Source organism: Amblyomma maculatum, chromosome 3 (genome assembly GCF_055883805.1).
Source record: "Amblyomma maculatum isolate TAMU_Amacu chromosome 3, ASM5588380v1, whole genome shotgun sequence".
NCBI classification, from domain to species: Eukaryota; Metazoa; Arthropoda; class Arachnida; order Ixodida; family Ixodidae; genus Amblyomma; species Amblyomma maculatum.
In genome coordinates, this window is record NC_139346.1 from 32,500,970 (window position 1) to 32,526,784 (window position 25,815).

Sequence of the window (25,815 nt, forward strand, 5' to 3'; positions counted from 1 at the left end):
GTAAGCATTTCTACACCGTGAAGTTCGAGATGAACGTCAGGAGCTAGCATGCTTCCATGGACACCGTCTTACGCAGGCCTCACGAAGGGGGTAAACACAAAACAGTCATTGCGCCTGAGACTCAGCTTGAGGGATCTCACGGGAGGCTATGAATCACACTCTTTGTTCGCAGTAACAAGCTTTACCCAATAATTTCTTAGGAAATGACTTGCATCGTTTTTTAAAGTCAAAGCCTTTCTAGGTTCATAGGACGAAATCCCTTGCGCAAGAGTTGTGCGCCAGAAGTGTTCTCATTGTCTAACGTTTGTTCCATCAACTTCCCATATTTGAACGTGCGCCAAGGAATGCCACACGACAGAAGCGATGGCGTACAGTTCAACTCACACTTGCCGGAATAAGTATGACAAATACTGCGCCTTTCCTTACAGTCACGTTTAATTTGGACCGTGTTGCCTTCTTGTTGTCATCCAGCGTCGTGTCATGTTTTCATATGAGTGTATTGACCCTGTGCCATGGTGCTAGCAGGTGTTTTGTACTGCTGTACTTGACATGTCCCCTTCGGGTGTAATAAAACATTTTCTTTTGCCTTTCCTTACCTGTAAACCAATTATAATTATATGCGGCACTGCAACGAACGACTATAAGAGGCAAACGATGAGAGACAAATGATAGGTGAGGAAGAATAGGCTTTCGCCATTCTGCTTTGTTTTTGCGATGCATATTGCCTCGGAGCATTAAAAGAAGGAACATCTAAGAGGCTCTCTAATTTTGTTCATTTGCTTTTCATTCATGTTCCCAGCATGTTGATAGTATGTATATAACTTAAATACAGCTATTTAAATATCTCAATATTCTGTGAGGTGGCCTCTCTGAACTCGAAAAGCAATCCGAGTGACCACACAACAGCATTCCTCCATCTCTATTAAACGATAATGGTTCACAACAAAGTTCGCGACCGCCTCCATAATGTGCACCCTTTAGCGACGACGGTAAATTTTCACCCTCTGTATCAACGCGAACGCGCGGAAGGAGGGAGGGCGAAGGTCATTGATAAATATGCTCATATAGTGCAAGACATTAAATGCTGCGTGTCAAGGTTTGAGCATACAAAAATTTTCCAAGATGTTATCACGGCTTCGTTTCGTGGCTTTCTTCCTGTTGTGTAAAACAGTGTGCGAAGCAGGCCACAAGCAGCTTTCTCTCTCTCCCTATTTATTCCCCTTTTCACCTCCTCTTGAATCGGTAGAGAACCTTTCCGATGGAGCCAGAATTTAAGCGATAGTTTTACACGTATTCGCGAGGAAGATTGTGAAGGGCAGAAAGCGTGAAACCCCCGTTTTAGCTGGTCGTTCTTGACACCCATACTTTACTTCCTGTCACTCGCAATTTCAGTTCTCGCGGGTGCTGGTTATCCAGTTCCGAGAAGCATTCACATACGCAAGTCGGAAGAGACGTGAGAAAACCCTTTCTGGTGCTAGATCAAAGTTCACGTGTGTGTAACTTGACTCCAGTAGACGTTTCGTTGACAGTGGGTAGCGCACTCAACTAAAGTCTCATTGACACGTCAAGGCCTATGCACTTAATGTGTGTTCGTTACATGACTGGACCGAACTGGTTGGCCCGTACACCGTCAAGCTGGTATGTGCACTATGTCACCTCGGAAGTATGCCGCCTCAGTAAAAAGCCCTAGGACGCAGCACGAATGTTCCCTTTCATAGCGCTGTTTTTATTCACAATACTGTAAGCCCTCACGGGCTGCTGCAGGGTGGGGAATGAAAAACATATCTACGGAAGAAAGGCAGGCACATTGCAAGAAACACAATTCTAGTTTTTTCTCGAAAGCCTCAGCTGAGTCGCTGTTATGAATAACTTACGGATTAAGATTGGTGAATGCAACAACAGTTTCTGGAAGCAATGAGTACTTAAACAGGTTAACTTCAGGTGTGTGTGAAATAATGGCGGATGGGTGGTTAGTACGGGTAGATAATCTTCCTGGCGGTCAGAGCAGATTCTAAGTTAAATTTATTTTCACAGAGCATGCAAAGAAACTCGAAGCGCGCTATTTTTCTGCGTGTGGCTAGTTTAGGCAATCGAGCTGATGCGTAAGGCTGTCACTGACTGTGCTTTGTGGTAAGCGGAAAATATAAATCATAAAGCTAATCTTTGCACTGATCTGGTATTGACAATGTGGGTCCTATATGATGCTTGCATACTCTAACTTAGGTCGGACCATACTTTTAAATTCTTGAAGCTTAACATCAGATGTTGAATGTTCCAGTATCCATCTTAACAAGCCACGTTTTCTTTAAGCTGAACGACATATCTGATAGATGTGTACGCTCCAAACAAATGTTGCTAAATGAGTGTTTGAAAAACGTATATGATTGGTGTATGAAATGGGATCTGCAAATTAACCCAATGAAATCTGTCGCCATGGCCATAACCAGCAAGAAATCTGCCCTACTTTTTACCTATAGTATTAACAACATTCCGATCCAAAAGCATAACAAGCTAACGTACGCAGTCGTCACAGTTACGGAAACTATGTAATTGTGGCGAATACGTATGTTAGTTGGTTACCACTTCTAATCGTAATGTTGTTAATAGTGTACGAAAAAAGTAGGGGAGATATCTTACTGGTTGTGATCATGTCGAGTTTTTATTGGGTTCATTCACATATACAGGTTTATACACCAATCATATACGTTTTTAAAACACCGAATTAAAGACATTTGATCATATGTAGTTCATCATCAGCATGACTATACCCACTGCAGGGCGAAGGTCGTTCCCATATTCCTCAAATTAACCCGGTTCTGTGCTAGCTGCATCCACTTGACCCCTGCAAACTTGTTAACGTCATCAGCCCACCTAACTTTCTGCCGCCCCCTGTTACGCTTTCCTTCCCTTGGAATCCAGTTTGTTACCTTAAGCGACCATCCGTTATCCTTTCTTCGCACTACATGTCCTGCCCATGTCCATTTCTTCTTCTTAATTTCTACTAGAATGTCGGTAACTTGAGCTATTTCTCTGACCCACTCTGCACGCTTCCTATCTCTTAATGTTACCCCTACCATTTTTCGTTCCATAGCCCTCTGGGTTGTCCTCAACTTAAGTAGAACTCTCTTGGTTAGCCTCCACGTTTCAGCCCCATAGGTGAGTACAGGTAAGATGCAACTGTAGTATACTTTCTCTTGAGCGATACCGCTGCTAGTCATAATCTGTGAGTGCTTGCCAAATGCGTTTCATGCCAATTTTATTCTCCTTGTTATTTCCCTTCCATGGTCTCAATCTGCGGTTACTACCTGCCCTAAGTAGACATATTCGTCGACTACTTCCAGTGCTTCGCTACCTTATGTAAACGACCGTTCCTTCCCGAGGCTGTTGAACATTAGCTTAGTCGTCTGGAGTCTGGGACGCTGTGGTGCACATTTGCAATGCTTGAGCCAGTGACCTTGACGGTCCGTACTGCGTTTTTTATCACTGAGTATCTCAGCTATTAACCAAGTGAAAAAAATTGGGTTTTGAAGCTCGAACCATTCTGCCCGCGTGCTGCACTAAACCAGTCACGCTGGGGTCGCCAGGCAGCGAGTGTTCTGTATATGGCAGTTTTTGATTTTCTACATTAGGCATGCACTGTGTCTTGTCTCTTGCATAATATATGGACCCAGTTTCCACTAGAACGCCAACTGCGTCGGGTCGCCAGCGCGACAGAGAAGCGGCGCTGCATGTGAAACAGGTGGCACACAAACCACATTCTGAAAAGGTAACAGCGACTGCGCGCGTTCATCGCGGTAACGTCATTAAATTAATATAAGGAGGATACGCAGGTGCAAAGAGCAGGGCTTAGCGCTATGTGTTAGTGTCTGCATTTCTTGCACTCCTGATTTTCCGCTCTTTGCCATAAAGTAAGTCACCCGCCATCTCTAGAGTTGCTTCCATTGCCCTCGCCCGTTGTCTCACCTGCGCTTTACACACTGAGGCTAGGCTTAAGACGAAGAGATGATACGGCAAGCGAATGTGGTAGGATCTAATTTCTGAAAAAGCAGCGCAGAACAGAGAACAATGTCCTACCAACTAGCTCGGTCTTCCGTGTTACTACAGCGTAGGGTATAATGAAAGGTTTAAAATTAAGGAAGGGAATAGCGGCCGGACGATAATTTGCTCCTAGGAGGAAAACTGGGGATTTTGGCAGTGAATATGGTACATGCTGTCATTGAAGCTATATAAGGAGACAAAAATATGCTTCATCTGCCAATATACTCAGCCAGTTGTGAGAGAGAAAGAAGAAAATAAAAAAGAATATAAAAAAAGGCCCATCGTGCTGGTGCAGTGGTTAGGGCGCACAACTGCTATTTCCTGGATGCGGGATGGAAACCGGGCCTCGACGGCCGCTTTTCTGCCGAGACGAAAAGCAAGGCGCCCGCGTGCTGTGCGATGTCAGTGGGTGTTAAAGAACCGCAGGTGGTAGAAACTTCTGAAGTGCTCCACTACGCCATCTGTCATAGACAGAGTCGTTTTGGAACATTAAAATCCGTAAGCCAAGCCAGAAGTGAAAAAAAAAAGAACAAATGTGAAAAACCTAAAAACACCGACAAAGCCACAAAGAAACCAAGTTGACTGCCCTTTAATCCAGCATGTACGGAAATTTGCAGAGGGACTTATTATAAGACAGCCAGATGTGATATTTTGTTGGCGTTTCCGTGTGGTCAACACAATAATTGATGTTCTTCATGTCTCCGGGTGCATAACATTAGATTAGATAAAATCTTACCAATCATACGAAGCGTGAATAGGCGCGAGAAATTAGTACTGAACTTGCTACGAATGAACAATAAGACGACTGAAACCGGTCATTAACGAAAAATGAACCAGCAATCCTTTGAAAATAATCATGTAATGCATTTGCGTACATACTATTACTTCGTTTTCTTTTTATAGTGAGCAAGCACTAAAAGATTTAAGCGTGGTTTACCTCCGCTTAAACTGATTAAGCCATGTGAAAGCCCAGTTTGGCATGGTTGCCATGGTTTTTCTCGGCGGATTACAACTGGCTCAGCATTTGACAAAGTTCTAAATGTCCTAACGCTTATAATTAACGGCTTATCATCAGAGTTGCACTTTTCGTTTCAAATCCTTGTCGCAAACTATAACCTGCGGCGAGGAATGCGGAGCACGATTCTACAGTTACATCTACCCACTGCGTTACGTATAAGAGCTTGGAGAATTTCTTCAAATTGGGCAAAGTGCGCCAGCAATATTTTCCGTGCCATGGGTTCACACGCAATTGCTTTTTGTTACTTTTTTCAAATACCTTCGCGTTACAAGTATACATCATTCTGTAAGGGGGACGGGTACAGTAGTAGATGGTCCAGAAATACAAACTTAAACATTAGTATACAGTTTGAATTACAACCAACTACTAAGTTATGTAATATGAACGTTAACAAAACGAGAATTATAACGTACATTATACAGCATACAGTTAGAGGCTCTGGGCGAAATAAATTTATACATTGCGAACGCAATATGGAGCAGGTATTTTAACTGCAGTGAGGTGCTCAATGTTTTGTTTTGTTTGTTTTTAACTTATGGCTCAAGTGAGTTTGCAATGAGTTGTGGACAACTATTCCGACAGTTTGTATATAACCGTGACAAGGCAGAGATTTTAAAGTGCGCCCCACTAGGCCTTGATAGCTTAGATGGTTATTTAAGCGTTGGGAGGTGTGAACTGGTCGCTGCGGTGTTGCGTGACGAATGTATATTACTTTGTGCAGTAAGTAAAAAAGCGCGGATTCCCAACGTGATTGTGAACTTGTCACTGATAAGTAAAATTTAAATTTTAGTCACGCTGGCAGGACGCTTGTAATAATGAGAAGTAGAACGTGTGTCGTGGTTCTGAACAGCTTCTAGTGATTACATTTAGGTACTCCTAATATGGTGACCAGGGGCCTTATTCTCGACACAAATGGCCGCCGTTCGGCGCCATTTTTTTTCTCTGATTGATTCTCAGAACAGTCACGTGTTTCAAATTTGTGGCTCGAAATTTTGGTGTGTCAAAATGGCTTTTTGCTGTGCCGTGAAAATGACGTGAGCGTGAAAACGGATTTTTAACAGCGGTATTCATGATGCATGGAGGGTATATATAAGTATCTGTGGAGGGAAATCAGAGGTATATATGATAAAAAAGGAAGCACTTACGCTTGTATTCCGAATGGGCTGAGATGAACCGCCCGCTGTCAAGAGCCGACTCCTGATTCTGATTGGCTGAAGTTGTGTGGCGGGAAATACGTCATTCATAAACATTTAATGATGACGTCAAAATGACGTTTCATTACGCAAAGGATGTTCTGCCATTGCTGTAAATGACAAAAGTTCGGCGCCGCATTTTGAACCACTGAGGCGGCCGCGAAAAGAAACATGGCGAATTCGACGTGCAGTGTAGGTGGCTGTTAGCTTACCGCAGTTTGGTAGACAGTTGGGCGGGTGTTGATGTAAGCTCACACATCTTGTAATTGCAGAAAGCACTGAAACGACGTCATAAGGGAACTTTTCAGCTGTGTCATCTTTTAAAGGATTAATAATGAAGACGCAGATTTACAGCCGCACGAGGGTCGTAGGTATACCCTCGCGTTGCAAATGCTTTGCTCTAATAGAGAAACCATTCATCCGTGCCGTAGTTGCCAAGCGCAGCAATGCGGCCCGCTAACTCAAGCGGTTGATCTGCGCGAAGCGGGGTAGTTCAGAGAGCAACAGAAGGGAAAGGTGGATCAATTTTAGGTTATTCATGATGGTTTCGTGGGCTCTCTTTAACATAAAGGCAAAGAAAAAGAAGGGAAATAAAGTCGCTGGTCCCATGTTTTCTCCTCCTTGTCTCTGTGTTAAACAGCGCCCACTAAACCATCATGAATTTCTGAGAGCACCGCGATGCTTTCTATTATCTGTCTGGTCGGTTCATGAGTCCAACCTGAGGGGTCTGATGGTTCGATGGCTGCGCAGGAACTTCGCGCAACAGGCAGCAAGGGATCACCAAAGACTTTTTAAACGTCGGCCCTAAGCACTGCCTTTTTTGCCTTGCACTATGCACTCACTACAATGTAATGAATTGAACAGCCTTTCCGTGATGGGAAAAGCAAGCAAAAATACTCACAGCTTCTATTTTAATAAAGGAATGTATGTTCCATGTACATGGCACATGTTTGCTTGCCACATGTGATGCGTTTCATATATAAAGTTTTCTTTTATTATGTATGCGGGCTCACCATTTGCTTATTTTTTTAGAAAAAAAATGTGATGCAAACAAAGGTGATACACGTTATGACGGTACGCTCTAATCATATGATGTAGTTGAGTAGTGATATTTTGTGTTGATTGCTTTTTTTTAATACAGCCTGAAAATAATCTCCCATTATTGATTTGCATTTCAGCGTTTCGACAGTAAGGAATGCGCGCGCGCGGTGCCGCCGTAGCTTCATACCATGATTTCTTCAGTCATCTTTCGCTTTCTTTCCGTTTATCCGCCTCTGCACGTGTACGGTAGCCTGAGAATCGCCTAATTAGCCTTCCTGCTATTCTGTTGTGTGTGTGTGTGTGTGTGTGTGTGTGTGTGTGTGTGTGTGTGTGTGTGTGTGTGTGTGTGTGTGTGTGTGTGTGTGTGTGTGTGTGTGTGTGTGTGTGTGTGTGTGTGTGTGTGTGTGTGTGTGTGTGTGTGTGTGTGTGTGTGTGTGTGTGTGTGTGTGTGTGTGTGTGTGTGTGTGTGTGTGTGTGTGTGTGTGTGTGTGTGTGTGTGTGTGTGTGTGTGTGTGTGTGTGTGTGTGTGTGTGTGTGTGTGTGTGTGTGTGTGTGTGTGTGTGTGTGTGTGTGTGTGTGTGTGTGTGTGTGTGTGTGTGTGTGTGTGTGTGTGTGTGTGTGTGTGTGTGTGTGTGTGTGTGTGTGTGTGTGTGTGTGTGTGTGTGTGTGTGTGTGTGTGTGTGTGTGTGTGTGTGTGTGTGTGTGTGTGTGTGTGTGTGTGTGTGTGTGTGTGTGTGTGTGTGTGTGTGTGTGTGTGTGTGTGTGTGTGTGTGTGTGTGTGTGTGTGTGTGTGTGTGTGTGTGTGTGTGTGTGTGTGTGTGTGTGTGTGTGTGTGTGTGTGTGTGTGTGTGTGTGTGTGTGTGTGTGTGTGTGTGTGTGTGTGTGTGTGTGTGTGTGTGTGTGTGTGTGTGTGTGTGTGTGTGTGCGCGCGCGCGCGCGCGCGCGCGCGCGCGCGCGTGTAGCCTTTCAGTGCGTAGCTGATGCCGAATGTTTGACCGCAAGTATGTCATGACACATTAATACGGAAACGCCAAAACATACTTCACTCGCCTCACTGCAACCCGACGCTTCCGAATCATGGAATGCACCGCAGAGTATCTGCAGAAGCGCCGTCGTTTTTCATACTTGGCGCCAATGTATAGCAGCAGACGACAGCGAGCTTTTTTCTGACACTTTATTTCTCTTTTTCTTCAGAATGCGTAACCCGATTGTGTGCTTGCGTTACTGGCACCGTCATACTGCACACGTCACACGTACGTCACAATTTGACCAAAATGGCGAATTGTCGAGCATAGGGCCCCAGATAGCAGCCGCTTATTCTAGTTGAAAGCGAACGAAAGTTAAATTTGCGAGCTTGCGACAGGAGTTGTGTGGCCCATGTAAATTTTGTTTTAGGTTTCCAATCGTGCACGATGCTCTCGCGGTTAAATTTTCAGCATGTTTTAACAAGGCTGCGGATGGTTTCAATTAAAGGGGCTCTCAAGTTTCGCCCCAAGAGTAGACGCGATAGCCCCTTTAACATCGCCTTTTCATTCCTCTACTTCCATATATATAAAGTTGTTTTAGCGAGAATTTTGTAAGTTTGTATTTCGGTAGAATAAGGTGCCGTGTCTTCTCAGTTTTTTACGGACATCGGACATCTATACTTAATTAGGTCAAAGGGAGGCGAAGTCCGAAGTTGCTCCCGAAGTAGTAGAGTCTGCAGTCTAGAGCGGTTTAGGACACTTCTCCATTTCTACCTACGGGGCTTGTTTATTTCACAGAACTCCAGCCACTTGACGTTTCATTGCTATCATGGATGTTCGTTAACTGCACAAACACGAAGGCTTCCCTAGCCGGTGTGGCCTGAGGCTTTTAGTTTGCAACCTGAGCACGAAATGACCTCTTTCTGCGTGCAAACAAACCCTCTCTTTGCAGATTGTCTTCAAACAACCAATTCGTACAGAATCAGCAAGGGCCGGCGCACACGGCAGCAAGCCGGTTGTGCTGGCCTCCAGTGACGCCTGTCCTACTGCACTGTCCGCATCCGAGTCGACCGCATTCGAGTCCACTGCATCCAGGTCCACCACATCCGAGTCGACCGCATCCATGTCGACCGCATCCGGGTCGATAGTAACCAGGTCGACCGCATCCACTGGCTGCACAGCTTCTACTGACAAGTCCAGCACGTCATCCAGGCCTGCCCACCATTATGGTGCAGTGACACGTCTGGAACTGTGCCTAGCCTTCGCCGTGTTCGTGTTTGCCGGCGTCCTCGTGCTCTTCGTCTTCTTCAGTGCGGGCGTGTGGCCCTTCAGGGACAAGACCACCGCTACGCCCCGCCTGGAGACGCTGCCGGAAGAGCACGGGCCTCCAGAGCCGTTCGTAGCCCTCGACGTGTCCACTGAAGCCGGACTGACTAGCAACGACAGCGTCGTAAGCGTCGGGGAAGACCTTCAGAACCTTGCCATATAGAAAGGCACATGCAATATTTCTGCCAGTGATCTCCTCCGAACAAAGGCTTCGCTCCCATATGCGTAGTTTTGAGTTTGAATCGACTTAAGTGTACATTCGAGACCTGCATTAACGAGTCTTCAAGTGTCAGTGTAACGGAGAACTTGAAAAGTCACAGATGCCTCAGCTCTTCCGGGGAAAAAAATCCATGTACCATCTATCAGAAGCAATCCAACACATATTTGACCGATCTAACTAGGTACGCACATTATTGGTCCTTTTACATTAAACAAGAATATCTTTAAAAATCCAGCAAACGACCTGTTGGGCTTCTTATTCGCAAGTTTTTCGTGACCTTTTTATGCGACCTATTCCATACGTCAGCACGTGTGGATCATCCCTGTATGTGTAACTTCTGATCTTCACTGATGTACCGCCAGTTAAAAGCTCCGTGTCATGCTGTGTTCTTAATGTACTTGAATAGTTGTTTGCTGGGCTAGTCGGTCACATTGACCCTTCAGTAGCAGTGCGAATAGAATACGGAAGGAACAATGACAGAATCAAAAGGTCGCTGACCTTCATCTGTTTATTCCGCTTAAGATACCACGCTTAGGAGGAAAACAGAGCATCAGCAAGAAAGAGGGAGGGGGGGATAGTGAACCCAAATTGCACAGGGTGCATTATAAAATAGTTTTCTCTTACTAGGTAAGCGGTAGTGATGGTATCGTTACAAACCCTTCATCTGCACGAACAGCGTTAATTTCCTTGATTATATATCGAACACACTGGCTTTCTCTGTTGATTGAAATACTCGCTATTTTTAGAAGTTACGTACGTGTAGACTCTATTCCTCATATTGTCGCGAAGCATTCTAATTCTAACCTTTATTTGTGCTTTTTCGGCAGCCGCCGGCAAGCGGCTTTACCACTGATTCTAGCGCACGGATAAATCCTGTAGTTTTATTTGTTCATGCTCGTTGCCGTGAGACGGATCTTCATCACTTTCTTTGCCGTGCAAGATGCGCCGAGATGTTCATCGAAGATTCCAGCCACTCACCTGTGTTTCTACAATGCTCCAGGTTATGCTAGTCACCATTTGCGGCTTTATCCTGATGTTTCTTCGCCGCCTTTAAATTGAGTTTGATCGATGCGACGGACATTCTATGCTCGACAACCAACGAGCATATCTGCTGCTATGGTCACCGCCGAGTTGCTCTGTTCTTTTGCAGGCGCTTCAGCCCAATAAATAGTTAATTTCAGTGTTATTACGCCTGTCTTTTCTTTTGTGCCTGCGGCCTTGTCACTACCATGAGACATCTGGTGGCAGTATTTCCCTTTCATCCAAACTATCCCTTCAGACGAAGACCTCAGCCTTATTCCTGTCGCCCTGGAGGACCAGCCTACAGGACACCGAGACAGCCGCTGAATTCAAGGGCACCAACCCTAATACGGTCCACTGCCTGACCCCTGAAGGCCCCAACGTCAACAATCGCCCACTATGGTACCGGTCGTGATCCAGCAGCCGCGACAGCCTCTCGTTTTCAGCTGCACCGCGGGTCAAAGTCCTGAGGACTGGCTGGACCAGTACACGAAAGTTGCCGCATTTAACAATTGGGACACCTTCAAGCTTCAGAACGTATTATTTGCTCTAGATGGAACAGTGCAAGCATGGTATGAAAACCACGAGGTCTCGCTAACTACGCGGGAGCTCACGATGCGGGTTAAGGAAAGAAAGAGCAGAACTTCTTCAGTCCAACACCCAGCTCCCTTAAAGTCTGTCCTCACGTCGAGGAAATGAAGCACCTCTTCCGCCGCATGCACAAGTCACTAAAGCAACGCATCTGAGAGCGGAGACAGCCTTCGGGACCTCATCTAAGAAATCTTCCGAGAGGAACTCCGCTGGTTGTTGCCATCATCCCAAAAGCCCCAGGTGATGACGCTCGCGGACGTCGGCCGTGAAGTCCAGCGGGCACTGGATGTTGACGGCTATGATGCTGCATTACGTCGTCCTGCAGCCCGACGTGACCTTCCAAGCCCTCGGCGCTACCATCTTGCTCCCGAATGCCGCCCACGAACAACGCCAAATCCGCAGGAAATGCGACGCCTGGTGGATTTCCAACACCCGCCCACTATGCTTCCATTGCGGCGAGGCGGAACACACCTTCCGTCACAGTCCGTACGGGCGTATCGGCCTGCGTGGTTTCACCATGGACGCCCCACGACCCCGTCCTGACGAGAGACCACAAGAAATCGACGACTTCCTGCGAAGGGGAGAGCACGCATCGCGAGGCCTTCAGTCAGGCTCCCTATCTCCGCTTGGGGCCCGCTTTTCGTCGCCGGGCCAAAGCTATGCGCAAGGAAGGTCCCCTAGCCATCGTAAGGGAAACTGAAGACAGCAACCTTTGGAGGTGAGGTTCTCAACGGCGAAAAGGCGAAGATCCTCCGCCGCTAAGACGAGTAACAACGACGCAGCTATTACGTGATCACTCCACACGAAGACATCGACGACCAACCGACCAGATATAAATCCGGCACCACCGCCCAAAGGTGCTCCGGTCGATATCACAGTACATGACGCAGCCGAAATCGAACACTAAGGCAAACACAATGCAAGGGCGCCAACAAGTGACCTTGAAGTGGCTACCGACGGTCGCCCGGTTACTGCCTTATTGGTATAAAACGTATGCGAAACTGGCGCCCCCTTGCGTTGACCAGGCGCGTTTCCGCCATGTTGGGGGATTCTGGATACCGCAGCTGTAGTATAGCTGTAGTATGGCACTACAGGATAGAGACGCGCAAATTGGCATTTATCGTCGTCTAAGAAATTGACATTTATCGTCGTCTAAAGTACCCAAATATTGCTGCGGGCTTTGATACAAAAAGGAGCTATGGATAACCAGGGAAACAAAGTGAGGGTGGCAGTTTCGTAGCTTTTAATAATGCGCGGCATTACTTGGCTCATGTGCGCCATGTATGTAATGTGTGTGAACAGAATGTGCCTGCAGTGGCTGTGTATAGCCTGTGTTTATATAATTGTCACACGTGTTATATCGTTGGACAGCTTATGTTCAGTAGAATTGCCCTTTACTAACTTTAAGTCTCGATTAACCTATTAAGTTGAACAGGGTGCCCAATCATCGGGGAAGGGGGGGAACGCGACCGTTCACGCGGCCGCGCGAGCGTTCCTCCCTCTGGGTTCCGCTCAATCTTCCGGTTCTACCGAGGCAACCATACCAATCCCGCTCATAACCTATGCGAACGCAACAAATTATTTAAGCCTCTGCAAGAGGGGACTTCCGGGACCCGCCAAAGGTATTGACAGATCTGAGGAGTGCCACCTTAGACGGCTCCAAACCGGCTGTTTTCTAAATACAGCCATAATCAAACACGTGGACCCGATATTCACGGGTAGGTGCAAATTCTGCGGGCAGTATGCTGACCTATACCACATGGTGTGGGCCTGCCACCAAAATACAAGAACAGCCAACTGGGGAGGGCTGGGAGGCGGCCCTGTCCAGCTCGGACCTAGAGGCCCAGCGTGCCCTGGTCCAGAGAGCTCGGGCAGCGGCGGCGGCCAATGGCGTCCCAGAATAGGGTCTGCCACTCAGCTCCACAACCATACGCACCTCCCTTCCCAAGTCATTTCATTGCAAATAAATGTTTTCCCCTCCTCCTCCTTGAAGGCTAAACCTTAGAAAGATAACAAAGACGAGGAAATTCTTAAAAAGGGAATTGAAGAGCTTAAGGGGGTGATAAGAAGCTAACGCAAAATTAAAAATGAAAGTTGGCTTAGCTCTGCTATGTCTGGATATACGTGGCGAAAAGCAGCGACTACCTCGTGATAAGAAGTTAATTTCTCCAGTCTTCTGCGCCATTCGCCAGCAGCTAAACTCTCCTTGGCTTCCATGTCGAGCGCGTCTAAGTTCACCGGCGTTCTGTAATTCGTTTAAGGCGCAAATATAGTCCGACGTGTTCCGCGCGCGCGCAAGCGTCGCTAGCGGTCAGTCACGCTACGCCAGACGAAATATATCGCTGCGCGCCGTCAGCGGCTCTCTTCGGAGCATGCGCAGAAAGATCCCAGACTGCGGGCCGTCTGCATACCGTTCGCAGCCGCAACCGTTCGCGGGTAAAGTGACCTCGGAGCTTCTTCCACAACTTATAGCATTCTTCAACCACAGATACAAACGACAGACAAAAAAAAAAAGACCAAACGTTACGGTATAAGGGTGCGTGCAGCAAGTGGGAAACTCGCTTCGGCCGACAAGCATACAAATGAAACCGAACACAGCAGCAGCGAACAGCTCACCTGTCAAGAGACCGCAGCTCCGCCTTATCTGTTCACACGCGTTCTATTGGCGCTGCTATACTGTGAAGTAGTGAAATAAAAGACTAGTCGCACAAATAAACACGAAAATGAACAATGGCTATCACGAAAATTAACCACTCGATGACAAATACACTTCGTTTTGCACACGTACTTCGCACATTTCTTCACGCGCCCGCTCTGATTGTCAACGCACCGCGCACTGCTGCTCGGTATCCCGTAATCGCACTCTCCCGCACCAAAACATGAACGCTGTATTCGCTGCGCACTAGGCCCATTCCAAACGAAAACACCACAGTAGGGGTTGCCAGTTTACATCGTACACACGGGACGCTCACGTGTGGTTCAAGGTTCACACAGCCGCCGCGCAGACGGGAATTCTCGGCGCAATAAGTCAGCCGCTGGCTTCGATAAACCTCTCCACCAAGCTGTCCGAAGCGACGTTGCGTACGCGGCCATCCGCCATCTTTCTCTGCGCGATGCATTGTGGGTCGACGCGGATGGCGGCGCCGACGCTCGAATGTAACAGGAGCCATCTCTGCGCAGGGCCCGTTAAGGCGCGCTGGCCGCCGCCGGTTACGTTGGGCGCTGGAGCTCGCGAGACTTTTAGCCGAGCGGGTTTGCGGCCAGCGGCGCTGAGTGGCCCAGCGGATACGCCAGCGGAGCGTCGAGCGAAAAAAGACTGCTGGCTTATCCAAACCGGTTATGCGATTCGAGGACCTTTTCGGGCGGCACAGTTCAACGATGTCCTCCTTGACAAATCAAGTTCTCCGGCACATCGACGAATGTTTCTTTCAGTTGCTGGATGACGTAAATAATCACAGCTGGCTCAACCTCGACACGCTGGAGAAATTCTCGCAGATAAGTGGCTAATACATAATAATTAGGTTTGAAAACTACTCAGGCTATGACGAAAAACGGCCGCCGTAGCCGAGATTCGATCCCGCATCTTCGGGCACAGTAGTCGAGCGCCCTAACTACTGCGCCAGCACGACGGGGAAATACATCATAGTTAGGATCACAGTCCCATTTGCAGAAGCTTTTAATCCACTTGTTTGTTCTTTCAGGCCATTCATTCCAAAGGAGCCCCTTTGACGAACTGCTGGGCTTTCATCGATGGCACAGCACGGGCAATTTGCCGACCCTCAAGGGACCAAAAACTTTATTTCAGTGGCCACAAACGATTCCATGCCCTGAAGTATCAAGCCATAATGTGTCCCAATGGAATCATTTGCCAATTGGATGGGTCATATCCCGGCAGTAAACATGATGCTGGTGAGTGAATAACCATCTTCAGCAAAAACAAATGAGCCCAGCTGGCCTAACCAAGTGCTGCTGACACATTTCATACTATCTTTTTATTTTACTGTTTCAGGTAACTTTGGGACCAGCAAAGTGTATTCAAAACTGGAAACGCTTGTTCAGGGGCATGATTACTGCATTTATGGAGACCCTGCCTACCCCCTGCGGCCCCTTCTGCTGAAGCCCTATGGCGGTGCTTCCTTGACTCCGGTGCAGTGCGAATTTAATAAGGCTATGAGTAGTGTGAGGCTGGCAGTGGAGTGGGGATTTGGTAAAATTGCAGGGCTGTTTTGTTTTGTAGACTTTAAAAATAACCAAAAGATGTACCTCCAGAACTTGCCCTGAATCTACAAAACTATGCTCTTGCAAACTGTCATACCTGTTTACACAGTGCCCAGGTATCACAATATGCCGGACTTGATCCACCGGATCTTGAAACTTACCTCACTCCTCTGCAGTTCTAGCAAAAGAAACAGATTGTGAAATCTGAGCTTTTACAAAACCTTATCTTAAAATACAGTCTAAACACAAACACTTAGCACAGAAGTACGTATTTTTATTCAAAAAGTGAAAAATTGCTTGGCTTTGCGCGTTGATCATTTTCTGAAGGCTTTTAAGTAGTTTTTCATGCTCTCTTTCATGGCGAGAGCCTTCCAGCTGGTGTTTTTTTCTTCTAGATCCAGCTTCCGCTCCTCTAGAACGAGTCGCCGTGCTTCATTTTCCACTTTTGCACTTTCAATTTTAATCTTTTCTTTCTCAATTCCCATCTCCTTCCGGCGTATTTCATAGTTTTTCGTCTCACGCATGGTCAGCAGCTGCAGGCCCATATGTTGTAGTCCTCTGCTTCCTGCAAAGACCGGCAGAGAAGGCTAGTTTTAAATTTAATTCATACCTCGGCGACTACATTAGTGAAACTGGACTATACTCCTTTTAACGTTCTATCTCCTGAATTCCATTCCCCTTTCTCAACTTATGCCTTGTGACAAACTTCTCGAATAAAAAACTTCTCGAGTGGCATCCGCGCCCGTTCGCTCCGTTCCGCTGGCCGTAAACCCGCTCGGATAAAACTCTACTATCGACGGAGTGTTTTCACCAGCGTAACGCAACATGTGCGAGCGCACGCGCGCGCGTGCGTCCGCTCGGATAAAACTCTACTATCGACGGAGTGTTTTCACCAGCGTAACGCAACATGTGCGAGCGCACGCGCGCGCGTGCGTTGCGTCGGACTATATTCACGACTTTACAGGAAAAGAAAGGCGCAGCATCTGTCACGCGGAAGGCAAGAAGCGCCGCCCGGCGGCGTTGGAGCGCACTTGTTCCCTCTTGGTCCTCATAGCTGACGGCAAATTGGTGACGTCACATCCTTGACGTCACCCTAATTGAGTGACTTACCTATTTTTTAGTCTGTGTAGCGGTGTTCGAGGAAGCGCCAAATCAAAGGCGAAGCACGGACACACGGATAGAACGCCAGGCGGAGTCAGCTTCAGATATGCGTGGATGGATGACAACTTTTATTGTCCACCTTTAATAGAGGCACGCAGGCCTAGGGGATGGGGGCTGGAGCCTCCGCGACTAAAGGCTAACAAAGAGATTTTGTCTCTTCGCGGACTCGGTCCAAGCGAGGTCTTCGCTCCGCAGCAGGGCTTCCCAGTTCTCTCTGCTATTGATACTTTCCTCGACTCCAGGGAAGTCGACGCATTCCCATATAATGTGGTCCAGGTAACCCTCTACCCAAATGCTTTACAAAGATCATTTTCCTGTTCCCCTGGCAGTACGTGAAAGGCCAATACTGGGTTAACGAAATTTCCAGCTTGCAGTCGCTGCCATGCGGTCGCCTCTCTATTACTTAGTGTCTTATCCGGTGGTGGCAGTAGTTTTCTGTTTAATCTATAATTCTCAACGATTTCACAATATGTTTACGCGTGTTCATCTAGGTTCTGGCAATTCGGCGGTTCTAGGATTGTAGACGAATAGTTCCAATTTTTGCGGTGAGCACGGCGGCGTAGGCAACCACCGTGATCGCTGCCTCCTGCAAAGGCTCTTCTATGCTCGCGTCGTTCCCCTGGTTAATCTGTCTACGTAATCCGCGCATATGCTGAAATTTAGACCCTCAATTTTCTTGAGGGCCGGGGGTGTCCTCTCATGACCACGTTGAAAAGGAAAGACGACAGGACAGAGCCTTGCGGCGTGCCCTTGCTCCCTAGCTCCACTGCGGGCGACTCGATGTCTTGGAACTTTACACAGACGTTTCTGTCTGACAGAAAGTCCTTTACGTATTTGTAAGTTTTCTTGCCTACACCTATGTCGATTAAGCCCTGGAGTATAGCCTCGTGCTTCACGTTATCGAACGCCTTAGTCAAGTCTAGCCCCAAGACCACTTTAGAATCTTTTGACTTTGCGCCCATGATGTGAGTTTTAATCTGAGCATCACGTCCTGTGTGTTCAGTCCAGACCGGAAGCCGATCATTTCATGAGGCCACAAGTCATTTTGTTCCATGTATTTTGCGAGCCTAGCCTACACAGCTCACTCCATGAGTTTCCCTACACATGGAGTTAGCGAGATTGGCCTGAGATTTTCAAGTTTGTGGTGCTTGCCCGGCTTTGGGATTAGTACAACGTTCGCCTGCTTCCACTGCTGGGGTAGTTTCCCGTTGGTCCAAACTTCCTTCATGTACTCTGTAAGAGCGATGATGGAGTCATCATCTAAGTTCCTGAGGATCTTGTTTGTGATACCATTGGGGCCCGGGGCAGATTTACTTTTTAGGCTGGAAAGTTCTGCCCTTACCTCAGCCTCCGTAATGGGAGCATCGAGTATCTCGTTCGTCGCTCCCGTGTCCACCGGGAGGGCGCAAGAGGTGGTGTCTCCAATGTACATTTGCTTTAATTTATCATAAAATCGGCGTCTGTGCCTTCGTTCGCGTGTCTAGCTTTACCCAACCTGATTCCCGAATGGGTTTTGGACGTTTTTGGATCTAGTACGTGGCGTGTATCGCGTTACGATAAGACGCGGGCCAGCGTAAGCTGCGTCACTCGTGCCATTCGGCACAAGGCGCGCTTCTTATCATTGCCCTCGCCAATCGAGCTGGCCGGGGCCTATATTACAGAGCACAGAATAAAGGCTGGTCATTCGCCTTCCTGATGTCTGCCTGTCACTTCACCGTTCACGGAACCTTACATGGTGTCAGAAGTGGTCCCGCGTCCTCGACAGCGCCCTGAACAGACAGAAGACTTCGACGCCAGGCTGCAAGGATGGAGCTTCTGAAACCCCCAGACCCACTTCGCATCACAGGTGACGTTTCCAAGAATTGGCAGCTCTTTAGACAGAAGCTGGAACTATACTTTACCGTAGTGAAGCCACGTGACAGTCCGTTGAGCGATTCAGCAAAGACTGCGATGCTCTTAACTTTAGCCGGTGACGACGCTATCGAGGTCTTTAATAATTTTACATTCAACGATGGCGAAAGTAAAGAGGACAATAAGACCGTCGTAAAAAAGTTTGACAGCTACTGGGGTGCACAGACGAATGAGGTGTACGAACGATACTTGTTCCGGACAAGATTCCAGGATGCAGGAGAAACCTTTGAGCAGTTTTCACGGGACGTGAAAAAACAGGCACGACACTGCAATTTTGAAGGGTTCACTGATTCCATGATCCGCGACCAGATAGTAATTGGAATCAATAATGAGACCCTCAGGGCAAAACTTCTTCAGGACAATCAGCTGACGTTGCCCAAAGCGGAACAAATTTGCAAAGCATTCGAAGCAGCAGCTCTTCAGAACGAATCATGGGGACAGAAAGAAAAACAGGTCGATCCTGTGAAGGAGACTCAAAAAGGAACAAGGCTGCAAAACAAAGTAAGGTGCTCGAAGTGTGGCAGAGAACATAAGGCACTCAACTGTCCTGCTTATGGGAAGACATGTAGAAAATGCCAGGGGAAGAATCACTTCGCCGTACGCTGCCGAAAACCAGCACAAGTAAGTGAATTGAGAGATGACAATGATGAAGACTTCGACATCTTAGACATCTGCGTGGACAGCGTGTTAAGTCGACGGGACTGGATGGTTAAGGCAAACGTTGGTAATGCAGCCGTTTTGTTGAAAGTGGACACTGGATCGCAAGCAAACCTATCTCCCTACTCTGTCTACAAGAACATCAAGCACAGCTCAAGCACAGCAGTTCCACCCTGCGATCCTACAGTGGATGCACAATCAAGCACTTGGGCGTTATCAACCAGCGCGTGGCTATCGGCGAACAAAATTGCAGCTTGAAATTTTTCGTGGTCAAGAAAGGATGTCAGGCGCTTCTTGGTCTTCAGGCAGCGGAACGGCACGGGTTGATTTCCCGAAAAGTGGATTCGGTGATAAAGAACAGCTCCGAAAAACTGCTTGAAGAGTACAGCGACATTTTTCAAGGCACCGGGTGCGTCCAACGCCAATACAAGAGTCCAACGCCAATACAAGATGGTGCTCCGTGAAGGTTCCGTCCCAACCGTTCAAGCCGCTCGGCGTGTACCCTTGGCACTGCGGAAGCCCCTGCGCCACGAGCTGCAACGAATGGAACAGGCTGGCATCATAACAAAAGTCAATGAGCCAACGGACTGGGTGAGCCCTTTAGTCATTGTTAAAAAGAAAGACGGAAAGCTAAGGCTATGCATGGATCCGAGAAAGATTAATGCGTGCATAAAGAGAGAGCATTACGAGATGCCGCGGAGGGAAGACCTAGAAGCAGAGTTGGCCGGCGCGAAAGTTTTCAGCCGTCTAGACGCAAAAGCTGGCTTCCATCAAATCCCTCTTGACCATAAGACTTCGCTCATTTGTATTTCGCAACACCATTTGGGAGGTACCGTTTCTTAAGACTGCCATTTGGCATCTCTTCCGCGTTTGAAGTCTTTCAGAAGATATTGAGCGAAATCTTCGAGTCGCTGCCGGGTGTGCACGTTTACGTGGATGACATTTTGGTATGGGGAACATCAAGGGAGGAGCACGATCAACGCTTAAAATCTGTATTTGAATTATCGAGGCGGGCCGGCCTCGCACTAAATGCAGAGAAGTGCAAGGTTGGAGTCGAGGAAATGGAATTTTTAGGCGACATAATTTCGAAAAAGGGTATAACGCCTAACCAAGCACTCGTCAAATCCATAACTGCAATACCTGTTCCATCAGATAAGAAGGGAGTGCAACGTCTACTCAGCGTGGCAAATTATTTTTCGAAATATATTCCTTCTTTGGCACTGAAGACCCCGCAGTTGCGCAGTTTGATTAAGCATGATGCAGTTTTTGAATGGACTCCCAACCACGCGCAAGAATTGCAAGAAATCTGCAAATGCCTGAGCGAGGAGCCACTGCTTGCTATCTTCGACCATAGCAAAGAAACAAAAGTGGCGGCAGACGCGTCACGGAATGGTTTGGGCTCGGCCCTACTGCAACTTCATGGCGATAACTGGCGGCCCGTGGCGTACGCGTCACGAACGCTCACTTCAGTTGAGCAACGTTACTCGCAAATCGAAAAAGAAGCCTTGGCAGTGGCGTTCGGCTGTCGGAAATTTCACTACTTCATCTATGGCCGACATATTATTTTAGAGACCGACCACCGACCCCTGCTTGCAATCGCTGAAAAATCAATTGGGGACATGACACCAAGGCTTCAAAGGTTCTTTTTGCGATTGCTGAAGTACAATTTCACTATGCAATATGTTCCAGGAAAACGGCTCCTTCTGCCCGACATGCTGTCACGAGCCGCAGCAGCCACTACAGAAGATGACGCAGCAGGTGAAGGTGACATCGAAATTCGTGCTGTGAGTACGGTGAATGCTTTCGTGAGCGACGCCACGCTAAAGCGGCTTGTGGACGCAACTAATAATGACCCGTACCTTTGCGCAGTAAAAGAAAGTATTTATGCTGGAACACTCATACAAGGAGAGCTGAAACCTTTCGCCAGCGAACTTTCTGTAGTGAAAGGTATCGTGCTAAAAGGCACCAAAGTGATAGTGCCGGCGAGCATGCGGAAAGAGATGCTGGAACGCATTCATGAAGGCCACATGGGCATCAATAAATGTAAAGCGAGGGCACGAAGATTTGTGTTCTGGCCTGGCTTGAGTGCACAAATCACTGCTATGACTCAAAAATGCGCGGTGTGCAGACGTCACGCGTACAGCCAACCTGCGGAACCACTGCTTATGAGGCCGGTACCAGACTATCCGTGGTATAGGGTTGGCGTCGACATATTCCAATACGGGGGAAAATCTTATCTGTCTGTGTACGATGCTCTCTCAAATTTTCCAGAAGTCGAGGAGCTCAACGACACGTCGTCGGCGACAGTCATAACAAAACTGGGGGCCATATTTGCAAGATATGGAATCCCGATGGAAGTGTGCACCGACAATGGGCCCCAGTTCGCCAGTCGAGACTTCCGCCTTTTCGCAAGCAAGTACAACTTCCGTCATGTGACATCTAGTCCACACTTTCCCCGTTCCAACGGCTTAGCGGAGAAGGGAGTGCAGATAATCAAACGGATTTTGAAGAAAACAATGGAAGCGGGTGATGATTTTTCTCTTGGCCTCCTTAGTTACAGGTCGACTCCTCTAGAAGATGGACGGTCTCCGGGAGAGCTGTTACAAGGAAGACGGCTGAGGTCAACTTTGCCAGATTTCAAAGACCAAACCAAGACGGTAGTACAGAAGCATGTTCAGACTGATCATTCACGAGGCCCACTTCCACCCCTTGAAGAGGGGCCAAACTGTCAGATTCAAAAAGAAAATATGGTCGCACAAAGCGAAAGTTATCGCCACAATGCACCCAAGGTCGTACAAGATCTTAACCGAAAGAAACAAGGTCCTTAGGTGGAACCGGCAACATCTGCTTCCCACAAGCGAGCCTTTTCAATCCGGAGGCGCTTGACTACGATCTCGTGGAAGAAGCCGATCACCGGACCACGCCGCCTGCAACAGTTCCTGAAACTTCGAGCGCCACTCTTCCGGCTACAACACAAGCGCACACTCCTCCCCCGAGACGATCCAGTAGGCAGAGACGACCTCCACAGCGCCTTCAGTACGACAGTAACTTTAATCAAGTCACCTGAAGTAATGAGTTTTGCTTTTTTTTGTTTTTTGTTTTTTTGAGAGAGAAAAAAGATGTATCGCGTTACGATAAGACGTGGGCCAGTGTAAGCTGCGTCACTCGTGCCACTCGGCACAAGGCGCGCTTCTTATCATTGCCCTCGCCAATCGGGCTGGCCGGGGCCTATATTACAGAGCACAGAATAAAGGCTGGTCATTCGCCTTCCTGATGTCTGCCTGTCACTTCACCGTTCACGGAACAGGCCCTATGTCTTGGAAAGGCTCATAGCCCTGCCCATTTCATCGCACCCGTCGCACCAATTCTGTTCGCATAATTTAATCGCGTAATTCTCGATTTCTTTGTTGTGTCTAGCTAGCCTTCTGCGAATGTTCCTGATCCCTTTTTAACGCGATAGCGTTAAAGGCCCCGTGTCGCAGAAAAGTCGGTGTCGTCGTCGGCGGCCGCCGTCCCGGGTCGTCCGGCGTTGACCGTGAGCGAAAAATCCCAGAAGCATTAATAAATAAAAACTAGTAGGAAAACTCGCCGACCTGAGGAATCAAACGTGAGCCTCCAGGGTCCGAGAAGAGCACGCTAACCACTCCGTTACGCCAGCTAGATGGTTTGAAATGGACAAAGGCGCGTCTATTGATCGCGGTGTTGTCTCAGAAATGTCTCTTAGAGAAGTATATTGTGGCGTATAATAATAATTATGAGCACTAAATTACAGAATCACAGAACACGCAGTTAAGCGAGTGGCAAATTACTTTTCCGCTGTACTTCCTCTTGGCTTGGCGTGCACGTAGCGCCATGCGTGTGGCGCACGGAATAAGGTAGACAGGGTATGGCCTCCGAGATCTTCATCGCGCCGGCTCGGATCGGCAACGATGTTGCCGACGAACTAGGACTGCAACTCGAGGCCCGCGCGTTTCGGCAAGGTGGCTGGCAGCACTTCTACGTCCCGGAAGTATTAATAAATAAAAATGAGTATAGCAAGTTGCTCTATGTCGAAACAGAGCTTCCCTTCTCAGTGCACGCCTCAGCCGCATTGTAAGCGAAGGAATGCTTATAATCATGTTTCAGAACAAGTAATTACCAAACAGTCATGCTTTGGTCAAGTTAACGAGTGTTGCATCATGTGAACTACGTCTCTGTGTCACTCAAAAGCGCGACAAGCAAATGAGTATACGGTGCGAACGGGGAGCGATAAAGCTATCGCGTTCCATTCTTTAAGGCGAAGCTTAACCGTCCTCCAACTTTTGGTTTTTAAGCCTACGTTTCATATAGTATTCCGCATCCCACGTGCGGAGCAGTTTGCTGTCGGCAATTTGTGGGGCGTCGTCGCCTCTCCAACGTGTCGCTTGAGGACTTTCGTCCATTCCTCGATATCCTTAATTTTGCATCCGGCCTTCTTTTTGCCTTTAATTTCTCGAAAGCTAGCCCATTCCATAATTTTTGGTTGATGGTTCCTGCGCGATTTTACGCCTTAGCTAAGGTTAGAGGCCAGGATAAGTAATCGCTTCCGAAGTTCTGTTCCGTATTCTGCCAGTTTAAATCTACTGCGTTTTTAGAGGTGTTAGGAGGTGTCTGCGCTGACGCTATTCCCCACCCTCGACGGACAGCTGGGGCCCGTGTGAAGGGTTAGTCTAAGCTCGTACGCGTTTTCCCATAACTGCCTGCCTTTCACGTCTTGTTTAGCGTACCCCCCCCCCCCCCCCCCTCCTTGTGTGCCGCGTTAAAATCTCTTGCTGTTAGTAGGGGCCTCATTCCAGCCGCCTTGATCGCTTTGCGAAAGACGGCTCTGAAGCGCACCTTTCGCTGCCGCGGGGTGGAACATAAATTTCGGAGGAAAATGTTGGGTACCTCCTTTCTCCCGGTTAAAATTTCTAGCAAGATTGCCTCCTATGTCTTTAGAATTTACATCGCGCTTTATGGCTGCAATGTTTTTCTTAATTAGCTTAGCGACGCGGGATTTCGCGCCTCTATCACTAATGTATGACTCATACCCCGCTGTGCGATGTCAGTGCACGTTAAAGAACCCCAGGTGGTCGAAATTTCCGGAGTCCTCCACTACGGCGTCTCTCATAGCCTGAGTTGCTTTGGGACGTTAAACCCCACAAACCAACCAAACCAACCAATCATACCCCGCTAGTTTACCTTCCTTGCCCGTATCTTGAAGAGCAATGGCTATCGGTTTTTCATCTATGAGCTTAAGGTATTGCTGCACAAGAGCTCGCTTGAGTTGGAAGCATCGGCAGTTCCACGGCCAGATAAGAGATTCACTTGTTTCTCCTCTAGCCATCTTGAAGCTGTTGGAATTTTTCCTGTATTTTTTGTTGCCATTCTCCGATGACAACCAATTCCGTTCTATGTCTCTAGACATCGACCGTAATGGCTTGAATCTGGCCTTGTACCTGATTTATTGTACCCATGACCTGAGTCATGAATGCCTCTAATTTTGTCTCGATTTTGGCTTCTATTCTGGCCTAAATTTGGTCTATTCTAGATTCTGTTTGAGTGAATTTAACTTCGAACTTAGTGTCTAGTCTCTTTTCTAGTGCCACCAACGGATCGATGTCCTCCCCTTTGCTTTTCATCGGGAGTGGTCTAGCTGGTTCTACTGCCATTACCTCCTCCGAAGACGACGACGGAGTCGGCGCCATGGGAGGCGGCGGCGGAGTCGGCATTAACATAGTTTTGGACTGCGATTTTTGTGGGGAGGGAGAGGGGGATCACACGTTTGCATGTTTTTTAGGCTTATGTAATTCTTGAGTGAGCTTTTTAATTGCTTCCTCAAGCTCGTAAATTCTATATTTAAGTTTGTCAATTTCCTGATCTTTGTTATATTTAGGAGGGGTAGCCCCGCTAGCAAAGCTTACATTTTTTCTGTCACTGCTGGGGCTCCGCCGCTTGTTCCCGGAGTTGGCCAGGTCCCGGGAGCTTGAGCGCCTTCTTCCGTCGCCGTGTCTAAAGCCCCTACTTTAGCCGTGTCTGGAGCCGGAGCGACCTCTGGTTCCTGGAGCGCGAGGGGTCCCTGCGCTGCTGCAGCGGCTGCTGCTGCGGGCGCCGTCCCACGGTCTCCTCCAGGCTGGGGAAGGAGTCGTCTCTGGCGCGGTAACCCTCGTTGTCGCCGCGCCTGTCCTTGGGCCGACCCCGGCGGAGAGAATCTGGCGTAGGGCTGGTTGTTTGCTGCTGCTCGTTTTGCTGTTGCTGCTGCTGCTGTTGGGCGATTTTTTCTTCCCATTGCCGTTTTTTGGTCTGGTAGGGAGTCCTGTATAGCTCTCTGTATTTTCTGTCGCCGAGCGGCGTATCTTTACCACACAGCTGGCATTTTATTTCGCAGGTATGTTCTAGGTCCGGGCGTCCCCTTCCACATCCACTGCACTTAGCGTTCTTGGGATCTGGGCAAACATA

At 48.0% G+C, this 25,815-nt stretch overlaps 2 protein-coding genes across 2 annotated transcripts in view; one reads left to right on the top strand and one right to left on the bottom strand.

Annotated features, from left to right (window-relative positions):
• LOC146194460 (uncharacterized) overlaps window positions 1-9,380 on the bottom strand; it is a 23,506-nt gene extending 14,126 nt beyond the window's left edge. Inside the window, exon 1 of the mRNA XM_084596564.1 lies at window positions 9,308-9,380. Coding sequence (XP_084452690.1) covers window positions 9,308-9,380 — 73 coding nt within the window. The remainder of the gene's footprint in view (window positions 1-9,307) is intronic.
• On the top strand, window positions 9,379-15,812 carry LOC146194461 (uncharacterized). Its single transcript, XM_084596565.1, is given in 4 exon segments — window positions 9,379-9,705; window positions 15,108-15,321; window positions 15,422-15,703; window positions 15,706-15,812. Coding segments are annotated over 4 exon segments (930 nt in total).
• The last annotated feature ends 10,003 nt before the right edge of the window (window positions 15,813-25,815 follow it).